Raw genomic sequence first — 11,706 nt, 5'->3', positions numbered from 1 at the left:
CAGTCTTCCCGGTGGCAGGAGCCCAGCTGCAGTTTGAGCTCAGCCTGCAGGTGACCTGGGGGCACTGTGCCTCTGCTAAACACAGGTAGGTGCCTGAGTCTTCCAGCTGGGAGGCTGTGATGTGAAGGGTGCTATAGAGGTCCTTAGAATTAAATGTTGCCTCTAACCTTCCACTCCTCTTCGTCCCTAAAGTCACGAAAAACAGATTGATGAGGCTGCCCCCAGGATTCTGTCGGAACCACTGCACTTTGTTTGCAGTAGCAGAAAAATTACACCGCAGAGTAGAGTCGGTTCCCTCTTGGAGACTCAGGGCTGGAGGACTCTGCTCCACCTGGAACCCTCTCACCCCTGGTTGGGAAGAGAAAAGCAAATGCACGTGGTGTCACTGGGGAACAATGATGCAGTTTTCAAACCTGTGAAATATCCCTGAAATACCAAGGAGGCTCCAGGAGCTTCCAGTCAGCTCTCCCTCCCCCCCTCCCACCACCAGCTGTGGGACACCCCTCAGGCCCCTTCCAGGCCAGTCCCAACTCACAGCAAATCTGGACCCACAGAAGCCCCAGCACAGCTCCCAGTCTCCCCTCCATGACAGTTTGCCCAGTGGACAGGGTGCCTTCAGCCCGGCTCTGAGGGTGCCAAGTCTTGTTCTTACAGCCAGTGGGCTCCACCAGATTCACCAAGCACCAGTGACATCTGAGCTCTGTCCTTCATCGTCACAGGAAACCCCACCCACTGTGGCTCAGTGAGACTCACTGTAATGTTCCGCACATTGTGGGTGGGAGCAGAGCAGGAGGGTAGGAGGCATTACTTCCAGTGTATGAAGATACTGCATAAAGGTTTTTTTAAAAAGCAAACACATTACATAAAAGAAATTTGTAGGAAAACGTGTGAGGTTAGAGGATCACACCTCTGAGGAGAATCTGTGTCTGAACTGGGTTAAATAGAGCTTTGGAAAATCATAAAAATAGTAAACCTTCTCTTCTAAATTCATAGTTGGACAGAGAACTTGAGAATTAAATCATGGGAAAATTCTGGTAATGGAAAACTGTTTGAGAGCAGGCGTCTGCATGACGTAAACACGGGCGGCTCGTGGCACAGCGGCAATGCGCGGCTCAACAACAAGCCGGATCTCACAGGGCAGCTGTGATCCAAATCCCCGACCCCGCCAGCCTGGAACGCGCCAGAGACACGCAAGTGCTCAGTGTCCGGTGGATCTGGGACAGGAGGAAGGGGATCACGGCATGGCCAGACCTCATGGAGCGTGTTCACCTCTCTTGTTCTCTCATTCTCATGTGTGCGTGTACTCTATCCTGAATAAAGAAAAGCAATGTTTTTAAAAGAAATAAATACAATGTCTTGAAATCAGGATATTGCTATCTGCATAGTAAATGTTTCCAATCTGAATTTGCTTGGATAAAATAAAAACTGTGGGATGTCTTCCCTGCTTTGATTTCAACATCTCTTCTCTCTCCAGCCCTTTCTCCATACTGATCCCGCCACACATTGCTGCTCCAATTAAATATAGCTGTTTTCCTTTTCTTCTGTTTTTGTTCCTATTTTTCCTTTTTTCTTCTGTTCTATTTTTTCTTTTTTCTAGTCTCAGAGAAAAAATATTTTTAAAAAATTGGTTATCAAGGGTATTAGCATATCCCTGAATTTGGAAAATTTTAGTCATAAATCTTTCTAGATTTAGAGCAGGAAATCAAGATGTTTTCATTGAGCTTCCATGCTAACCATGCCCAGCTAAATTGCACTTCCCTTTTCTCTGCTCACATCACCATCCTGCACAGGTTCTGTTATTTCCTCTTTTCATTATTCGGCCCTCTGGGATCATCATAAATAAGGAATTTCTGGTAAAGCTTAGAGTGCCCCCTAGTGGCCTGAAACCATCAGCAAGGCCACCACAGACCAATTAATGCAGCAATCACACAACCTCAGCCCAGTTCATTCAGGTTTTCTCAAGGAGGAAAAACTCACGGTCAGAAAACAAAGTAACTTCCCCTGAAAATGAGGCAATTGAAATACTGTTTTATTATATCGTGCCATGGAAATTAATAGGTTAAAATAAGTTGGCAATTTCATCTTCTGCCATTCACTTGATTTCTCTAATTTGGTTCAAAATGAATCTATAAACAGTTATGGAATCTGTAATAAGTAATTTACTAGGTTTTAAGTATATATAAAAGAGGGGAACCAGCACTTGGCATAGAGGGTATGTTGCTGGACTCCCATGTAGTCAACCGTGGTTCAAGTCCCAGACCCGGTGGCTTAAACTCACGCCGGGTGTGTGTGCATGTGTGCCCAGGATGCCGAGAGGAGAATGGAGGAGAAGGGATTGCGGCATGGCTATCCCCCCTGGGAGGTGATTTCTCACTTTCTGTCTCTCTGTCTCTCTCTGTCTTTCTGGCGAGCGCACATGCTTTATAGCAAAAATCTCTCTGTCAAAAAAAAAGAGTATGTAAAAGAGGATGGGGCGTTAGGTTACCATATACTGGAAGAAAAAAAAAATACATGTAACTATAATAAAATCAAAGAATAGGATCCTAAGAGGAGTGTAAACTAAAAGCTATCCCGATCCCAGTAGTAGGAAAAATACATCATAGAATGGTTGGATAAAAATTTTCTCCTTCCTCCCTTTTTTGTGAGAAGAATATGAATAAACATGCTATGAGAGCTTTTATGACATTTTTATTAATTTTAACATTAGGAAGAATTTATCAACATATTAAATAGTGAAAATAATAAAATATTACATAGAATAAACAAATCTCCTTTGACTACCACTCCCAATTCTGGTCCTTTCATCATTCATTACCCTAATTCTTTTGTTTTTATAAGGCTTACTTATTTATTTTTAAATTTGCTATAAGGAGTGAGCACTTGCCAGAGAGAGAGAGAGAGAGAGAGAGAGAGAAAATGAGAAAGCATCCCCCAGGAGGGAGGCCATGCTGCAACCCCTTCTCCTCTGTGATCCTCTTGGGATTTGGGGCACACTTGCACATGTGCCTGGCTTGTTTCTCAAGCCCCTGGGTCCAGAATTCAGCCGTGTGGGATCCAGCCACCTCAAGGGTAATACCACCCGGATGGCCCTCATTAACCATTGCCATAATTCTTCCTTCATCACAATCAATTTGAAGTTGCTGTTTCCAAGCATTTTGCTACAGGTTACATACATACACCAAATATGAAACAACAGAATATATTGATACATACAGTATTTGACTTATGCTTTCTTATTTATACCAATAAGTGTTTTGTGCATACTTTTCTTAACTTGTTTTGTAAACTCTGTAATAAATCTTATAGGTCATAGTATATTAATACAAATAGGTGTTTTCCCCGCATTATATTCCTTATTGTGTATATTCTACCACAGATATGCATCCTTTTTTCTTTTGATGGACACTCAAGACGTGGGGTTTTTACCTATGAAATACAACACCACAGCAACCTTGTTTTGAGCTTTCCTCCTTTTTAAATAGTGCCCATGTGGAATCCGCCATGAGAGCTGAGATCTAGTGATTTCAGAGATAAGAGCAATGAAGATGTTCTGCTGAGAATTTACCCTGGTAGAGCCCCTGTCTCCCTCTCTCTGTCTTTCTCTGTATCTTCCTGCCTCTTTGTCTCTGCCTTTTCACTTCTCCCTCTCTCTGTCTTTCTCTGTATCTTCCGGCCTCTTTGTTTCTGCCTTTTCACTTTTTAAAAAAAAATTTTAAGGTAAAGTTTTTTCTTTCTTGGCTCTGAAATCCTTCTTTATCTTGGTAATAATTCTCTGCCCTTTCTCCTCCCATCTAGGCAAAAGAAAGGGCAGGCCAGAAGAAGACTGAGTCCCCCATGAGAGCTGAGATCTAGTGATTTCACGCAGCACTCTTGCATGCCACACAGTTGTCAGTTTTTGTTTTTAAAAATTAACAAATAATTTTTGTTTGCTTGCTTTTTCAATTTTTCTCCTTTTTTCTTTCTCTCCCTATTTTCTTTTTCTTTTCTTTTCTTTTCTTTCTTTTTTTTTTTTGAGAGATTTTTGCTACAGGGCACGTGTGCTTGCCAGACAGAGAGAGACAGAGAGACAGAAAGCGAGAAATCACCCCCCAGGGGGGATGACCACGCCGCAATCTCTTCTCCTCCATTTTCCTCTCGTGATCTTGGGCACGCACGCACATGCGCCCAGCATGAGTTTAAGCCACCGGTCGGGGATGCGAACCACAGTCAACTACATGGGAGTCCAGCGACATAGCCATTATGCTAACTGCTGGTCCCTTTCCCTATTTTCTTATCTTTTTTCTTTTACCTCATCACTTTGCTGCACAGCCTTCACCCACTGAGTGTCTAAACAAGTCTAAGTAAACAGTTGCCAAAATCCGAATACTATTTAGGTCCTCATATTCCTCAATTCCCACTGAATCTGTGACACAAAGGGAGAAAAAGGCAACACCAGAGTTTTCAGACCACATGTGCCTCTGACTGCTGAGACTGGTGTTCTAGAAATTAGGAAGAAATTAATAACCCTTCAGATGACTAGAAATCACCACAGGGAGACAAGAAAAATGCAAAATCAAGAAAATACCTCACCCCCAAGCCACAAGAATAACTCCTTTTCATCCATAGACAGTACAATGGAACTCATGGAAATGTCTGATAAAGAATTTAGAGTATTCATAGTGACAAAACTAATAGAGATGGAAGAGAAGAGAGACAACCAGAAGAACAAAGCTAATGAGTTCTAGGAGGTGAGGAAGTTCTTGTGAGAGCTGAAAGAGGAAATACACACCATAAAAAAGAATCAAATGGAACTGTTGGAGATGAAGGCTATAATACAGAAAGTCAAAACCTCCTTTGAAAGTATTAAACGCAGACTAGATCATACAAAAAATTGAATCTTAGATGTAGAAGACAGAATCGCTGGACCAGTAAAATCCACCACGAAGACTGAGAAAATAGCCCAAAAAATGAGAATAATATGCGAGAAATACTACATACCATTAAACATCCAAACATCTGGATGATCAATATCCCAGAAGGTGAAGAGACAAATAAGGGCATTGATAATCTATTCCATGAAATCCTGGAAAAAAATTTCCCAAACCTAGAGAGGTGGAGAAAATAGCCCAAAAAATGAGAATAATATGCGAGAAATACTACATACCATTAAACATCCAAACATCTGGATGATCAATATCCCAGAAGGTGAAGAGACAAATAAGGGCATTGATAATCTATTCCATGAAATCCTGGAAAAAAATTTCCCAAACCTAGAGAGGTGATCAAAGATCCAGTCCCAAGAAATACAAGGGACCCCAAATAGAATCAACCCAAGAAGATCTTCTCCAAGACACATTATAGCCAGAATGATCTAAACCATAGACAAAGACAAGATACTCAGATTGGCAAGAGAGAAATGTCAAGTTACCTACAAAGGATATCCCATCAGGCGGACAACGGACCTCTCATGGGAAATAATGCAAGTGAGGAAAGAATGGGAAAATATATTTCAATTGTTGAGGGAAAAACAATTTCTTTTTCCTTTTTTTTTTTTTGGAGAGGTTTTTTGTTCACCATAGGGCGCATGCGCTCGCCAGACAGACAGAGAGAGACATAGAGATAGAAAGCGAAAAATCACCCCCCCCAGAGGGGATGGCCACGCCACAATCCCTTCTCCTCCATTCTCCTCTCGGGATCTTGGGCATGCACGCACACGCGCCTGGCGTGAGTTTTTAAGCCACCGGGTCTGGGACGTGAACCGTGGTCAACTACATGGGAGTCCAGCAGCATAGCCATTATGCTAACTGCTGGTCCCAAGGGAAAAACAATTTCAACCAAGAATAGTATATTCAGCAAGATTATCCTTCATATGGGAGAAAAGACAAGAACCTTTTCAGATAAATAAAACCTGAAAGAATTTACCAAAACCAGACCAGCTCTCCAAGAAGTTCTGAAGGGACTGTATACAGAAAAACTAAAGTCAGACACATAGAACTAAGAGTTCTATAACAACTAAGAAAGTGGCCAGATTAATGGAAGGGGTAAGTCCAGAGTTGAACTTTATCTTCCATAATTTAAATGGAAAGATTGGATCACAATAGAAGATAAAGTACATGAGTTTGAACTGGTGAAATAGAATATGACTTTTGACTAAAACATTACTGAAAAAGACAAGAACCTTCTCAGATAAACAAAATCTGAAAGAATTTACCAATATCAGACCAGTTCTTCAAGAAGTTCTGAAGGGAGTGCTATCCCAGAAAAACTAAAATCAGACATAAATAAATAAGAGTTCTAAAAGAACTAAGAAAATGGCCAGCTTAATGGTAGGGAGAAGTCCAGAGTTGAACATTATCTTCCAGAATTTAAATGGAAAGATCAGACCACACAACAGAAAGTACATGACTTTGAACTGGTAAAACAGAATTTTATGATTTTTGACTAAAACTTACTGACCTTCTATGCTTTGTTTTCCAGTGTTAAGGAGTTTTGTCTTCTCTTGAATTGTGGACAGGTTCATGTACCTCCCATTCTAACATAACCTGTTTCCTGGCTTTAAGTATTAAGAACAGTTCTCTTAAGACTTTTTTATTTTGATTTATTAAAGGTAAAACTGCCATTCTTGAAATTAAAGAATGTACTTAAGAAATACCTATTAGTAACCATGTTAAGCTATATAGCCTCGGCTATATGCTATTTTATAGTATATTCATTCTACCCACAGAGTTTCATGCCTGAAGTCAACTGTTGTTTACAAATATGTATGTATCAGCTCAAAATTCTATTGAAAGCATTTAGATTGATTAAAATATTTTGTGAATCAAAAGCATGTAGGAAACAATAAAGAAATGAAAAGCAACTGTAGAAATCAGAGACAGAGTGGGAAGAGGATGGGAAATGGCAGAGGGTGAGAAATAGAGTCAGGGGATATATATATATATATATGAAAAAAGAAATGGAAAATTATTCCTTGTTGATAACATGTATGATTAAGTCACTTTGTATTCTGATTGCAAAAATGCATTTTGTATGCTGTGGTGATATCAGTCTAGTGAAAGTATGTAAAATAAATAAATAAATTTTTTAAATTAAAAATGATAATTAAATACAATCTTTAAAAAAAAATATGGTGCCCATGCTTCACTAGGAGCCGAGACTAGGAGGAAGGGAAAGGATGAGCCACATAGCTAGACGGTGAAAACCACTCCAGGCAGAGGGAAGATCAGAGACAAGGAAGAAGGAAGTGAATTTATATTTCAATGATTTATATTGCATAGGTTTGTTTTTTATTATTTTCCTTTAAGTTTACTTATTTGTTCCTTACATGAGAGACAATAGGGCCCCTGGCAGAGTCTTTATACCTTAATTCATCTCCAGCCTCAGTCAGTCTGGATTTTGGGCACTTCTGAACCCAGTTTGCTCAGGGAGGCTCAAAGACAGGAACCACTGACCTTCTCATGTGGATCCAGTTGCACTAACACTGTGCCACCTCTTGGCCCTACTTTCTTATTATTATTTATTGCCACAGGGCATGTGCACTCTCCAGACAGAAAGCGAGAAAGCATTTCCCCAATGGGGCATGTTCAGGTCACAATTCCTTCTCGTTCATTTATCCATTCTGTCTGTGTCTATGGCAGTTACAGTGGCACAGGCAGTAAGGCATGATTGCACAATACTGGAGTCACATAGGAGGCCCTGGATTTGGATCCCAGGTCGATCTGAATATGCCACCTGTGCCCATGCACACCTGTGGCCAGATTAATGGAAGGGAGGTTGGGAAGTTGGCAAGAAGGACTGTAGTATGGCAAGACCTTCTAAAGGGTACACCCCCACACTCTAACTTACAAGAAAGAAAGAAAATTTTTAAGAAAGATTCTGTGTCCAGCCAATGGTGAGCCACAAATAAATGGATAAACAAACTGTGCTATATTCATATAGCAGTATACTTACTACTCAGCAAGACAGCAATAAATGATTGATACACATGAGAACATGAGTGAATCTCAAGAACATGTTGAAGAAAAGAAACGCATATGAAATAGTACCTACCACATGATTCCATTGATTTTTTTTTTTAACAGGGGAGAGCGCGCACGCAGTCCCCCACTACCACAAATTATGCAGCCAAGTTTCCCGCATTTGGGGAAATCGCAGAGGTCAGCACACCCGCAGTGCAATGGATCAGCCTCGCCCTGGGAAAACCACCTTCGTGATCATGGTGTTTCCCCTGCGAGGTAAGTATGATTCCATTGATTTGAAGTTCAAAAGTGAAGTACTTCTTATGGTGATATAACTAAGAACTATAGGTACCAGCAGTTGGCGTAATGGCTATGTCACTGGACTCCCACGTAGTCGACCGTGGTTCACGTCCCGGACCCGGTGGCTTAAACTCATGCCAGGCGCATGTGCATGCATGCCCAAGATCCTGAGAGGAGAATGGAGGAGAAGGGATGGCGGCATGGCCATCTCCCCTGGGGGGTGATTTCTCGCTTTCTGTCTCTGTCTCTCTCTCTGTCTTTCTGGCTTACGCATGTGCCCTTTAGCAAAAACCTGTCCAAATTAAAAAAAAAAACAAACAAACTGTTTTTTCCAGAAGGCAAATTGATGGGAAAAGAATGCACAAAAATTTTCTTGGGTTCTAGAAATATTCTGTCTTCAAATAGTTTTAAATATTATATTGCTATCTCCTTAAGGATATATATGTCCTTCTTACAAGTAAAGAACTTCCTACTCTTTGCCCAAAATGAGATTTATTGTCTCAGGGTCATTGTATTCACTGCTGATTATGTTGATAACACAAATTTAGTAAGTCTTTCTGAATCTACTACCTATACAATAGATTGTAAAGTTTGTTTTCAATAACTTGTATGCAAAATAAAAACAGGGACCAGAGAAAGAAGAAAATGATTAGAATACACAAATAAGCACATACAAATAACAAGCAAATAGATATTAAGCAAAGGTATTATAGTTCTTTTCTTCTATACTTGCTTATGAGCTGTAATTGATTTCTATGGCTTCTCCCATCCATGCCTACTCCACAGTTCCCCTTCTCTTGGCCAAATCTCAGCTGGTCTGGTTCTTAACCTGGGTGACTGACCAAACATTCATTCTGGAAAGATCTGAGTGCTTCGTTGTCCTGCTTCTGTTGGTTGCTGAGGTTTTCCATTAAGCTTTACCATTGGGCATGGAAGTACTAAGAGGCTGAAAACTTTATTTCTTGCTTCCACTGTCTAGAAGCAATGCAGCTTCCTCTTCATAATCAGGAACAATTACCATAGCTAATAGATTTTTTTCTTCCATGTTGATTCAGTGGCTAAGGAGATCAAAATATCCAAAAGGTAATCCTATCATCCATTGAGTGAAACCTTTTTGTGTTCCCTGGTAGAAAATAAATCCCTTAGGGACTAAAAGTTCCAAATCAACAGTGTAAGGTTGCCGGAGGTGGAGCTAAAAGTCTGCAGCAGGTTGTGGCTGGAATGATGTTTAGCCGCCTCTCCCATGTTCACCTCTTGATTACTGGACCCATGTGCTCTGGCTCTGTGAGAGGCAGCCATGGATGAAGGTACCTGGTTCAAGGTACATGTGAATCCTATGAAACCAAACCCTACCCTTGCAGAATGCTGTCTCCCACTGGCACTGGAAATTAGTCCTCACTCAGCTGTTCCAGCTTGCAGTTAGGGCAGTTGCTTCTGGGTATAGCTATCTAGTAAGATCAATTAATCACACAAAAAGGCAGAATTCTTTTGAAAAGTCAAAATGATTTGCTTCATTGATAAATTTGCTCAAGATGTATACCTTCTTGACTTTGAAAAGTGTTATTGGATGCTAAAAATTTTCTCATAACAATCATATAAAAACACCAAATGTTAAAGGAAGGAAGAAAGGAAAGCAGGAAAGGAAGGGAGTGACAAAGAGCACCTTGATTTCTCAGGCAGAGTTGGTTGGGGGGATGGGGGTGCTTTCTCAGCTGCTTGGGTCCTTGAAGTGTAACTTATTTTTCTTTAATATCCAGCTTAAGTTAACAATAAAAAGAATTGGGAAGTTCTTCTCATAGCAGTCTGTGTTAAGCTACTTTTATAACCATGTAAAAGTGTTCAGGTAAACAATAGAAAATTGTAAATCTTTATTCTCCTACTCAACTCTTAAATAGTCACCAGAGCTAGCATGCCCATGATAATTTTGTAAATCATTCATGAGTCTAATCAATAGCCTATTGCTGGTTGGTAATACCTAACAATTTCTTCTTCACAATTGGCTGGTAATATGTCACAATTTCTTCTTTACCATTTCTACAGAGATATTACTATAATATTCAGAAAAAAATATTCCAACACATTCTGACTAACACAGTTAGAGCTGGGAAAACAAATTCCAAGAAAATTGTCTATAGGAAATAGGTGGAAAAGAAGGCAAACTTGGAGAAAAAGAACACAAGGAGCTCATCTGTTGTTTCAGGTTGATTGAAAAATAAACTGATGACTGAAATCCCACCTCCTCCTAGGCTGTCCCAATTCACATAATCAACGCGTTAAGACAGTCTCAGGACAAGTCCTTAAGGTCCTGATTATTACGTGATAAGAACACAGCCTCCTCCATCATTCTAGAACACTAGTTATGTGGCACTACGTAGTTTCTACACTGATGAAAAAGCTTCTGAAACAAAGTTTATCAGATATAGGGCTCAGCAAGAATTGCAGAATTAAGCAGAATTCTGTTCCTGGATCTGCTCATTCCTCTTTGCCCAGTCACCATCATACCACAAGAGACCTCTTTAGTACCACAGAAAGATCTTGAGTCTGACACCCCACAGCCATGGGTGGTTTGTGTGCAGCTCCCCCTGCAGCCCCAGGCACTGTGTCACCCAGAGCACAGAAGTACTCAGCCGTGTCAGTCCAGTGCACAGACGGTTTCCTCAGGTGGAAGGAAGAGTCACTCTTCTTAAATTCCGCCTCAAAGCCGTTGTTGCCTTTAACCAGGGCGTCTCCTGAGATGTACTTGAGGAGAAGCTGGAGTCCTTGGCCAGGGTACCGGACATACCAGAAGAGATAAGGAGTTGAAGTACCGGAATAGGTGCATCTCAGCTCCAGTGAGGCTTTCTCAGAGACAGTGACATGACTGTCAGGCTGGGTCACAGACTGGGCTCTGGCATCTCCTGTAAAATCAACATTCTATCAGAGAAAGCTGCCAGACATCACTATGAAAACAAAGCATCTCTAGTCAGAACCTGCAGAACTAGAAAATGTAAAGAAATTTTACTCACTCAGGACAAAATGTATGCCCAGGACTGGGATGAGCACCAGGAGCATGGCTGAGCAGTGGAAATGCTGCAGGCTCTTTTCTGGAATGTTTCCAAGAACAGGAAAGAAGCTGGCTGCAGAAACCAAGACTTTGGAAATAGGAAGTGGGGTGAAAATGCAGCTGGACAATTCCTTGCTTAGATAAAAATACAAAAGCTGCCAAAATGAACCTGGATGCTTTCTGGCCTCTGTTCTTATCACTTTTCTATGTATGTCAGGAACTCAGCTGCAGGGAGGAGCCAATGGTGCACACCTCCTCCAGGCACAAGATCGCTAGTTTGTGCACCATCGCCCTCTAGAGACCAAGCTCAGAACTAAAGGTCCCAAAACCATCTGGAAGTTAATTAAGTGCTCCTTCTATTTTATGAGATACTCATAACTATCACACAATTTCTTCCCAAATCTTTGACAGTCAATTAATTTTACG

At 40.9% G+C, this 11,706-nt stretch overlaps 1 non-coding gene and 2 gene segments (V, D, J or C); all 3 read right to left on the bottom strand.

Moving 5' to 3' along the window:
• The window catches only part of LOC106734488 (T cell receptor alpha variable 22-like), an 11,265-nt gene extending 10,546 nt beyond the window's left edge, over positions 1-719 (bottom strand). Inside the window, 2 exon segments of the V gene segment in view lie at positions 56-348; positions 536-719. Of these exon segments, the coding sequence occupies positions 56-348; positions 536-587 (345 nt within the window).
• Positions 720-8,057: 7,338 nt separating this feature from the next.
• LOC114007120 (U1 spliceosomal RNA) lies at positions 8,058-8,221 on the bottom strand. Its single transcript, XR_003548760.1, has one exon. It is a non-coding gene; the product is annotated as a U1 spliceosomal RNA (small nuclear RNA).
• Positions 8,222-8,516: 295 nt separating this feature from the next.
• Positions 8,517-11,468, bottom strand: LOC102498425 (T cell receptor alpha variable 8-3-like). The segment is given in 2 exon segments: positions 8,517-11,134; positions 11,243-11,468. Coding segments are annotated over 2 exon segments (447 nt in total).
• Positions 11,469-11,706: the final 238 nt, after the last annotated feature.

Source organism: Tupaia chinensis, unplaced genomic scaffold (genome assembly GCF_000334495.1).
Source record: "Tupaia chinensis unplaced genomic scaffold, TupChi_1.0 Scaffold000126_2, whole genome shotgun sequence".
NCBI lineage: Eukaryota > Metazoa > Chordata > Mammalia > Scandentia > Tupaiidae > Tupaia > Tupaia belangeri.
The sequence above is the reverse complement of the archived record's forward strand: the minus strand, read 5'-3'. Positions and strand labels throughout refer to the sequence as shown.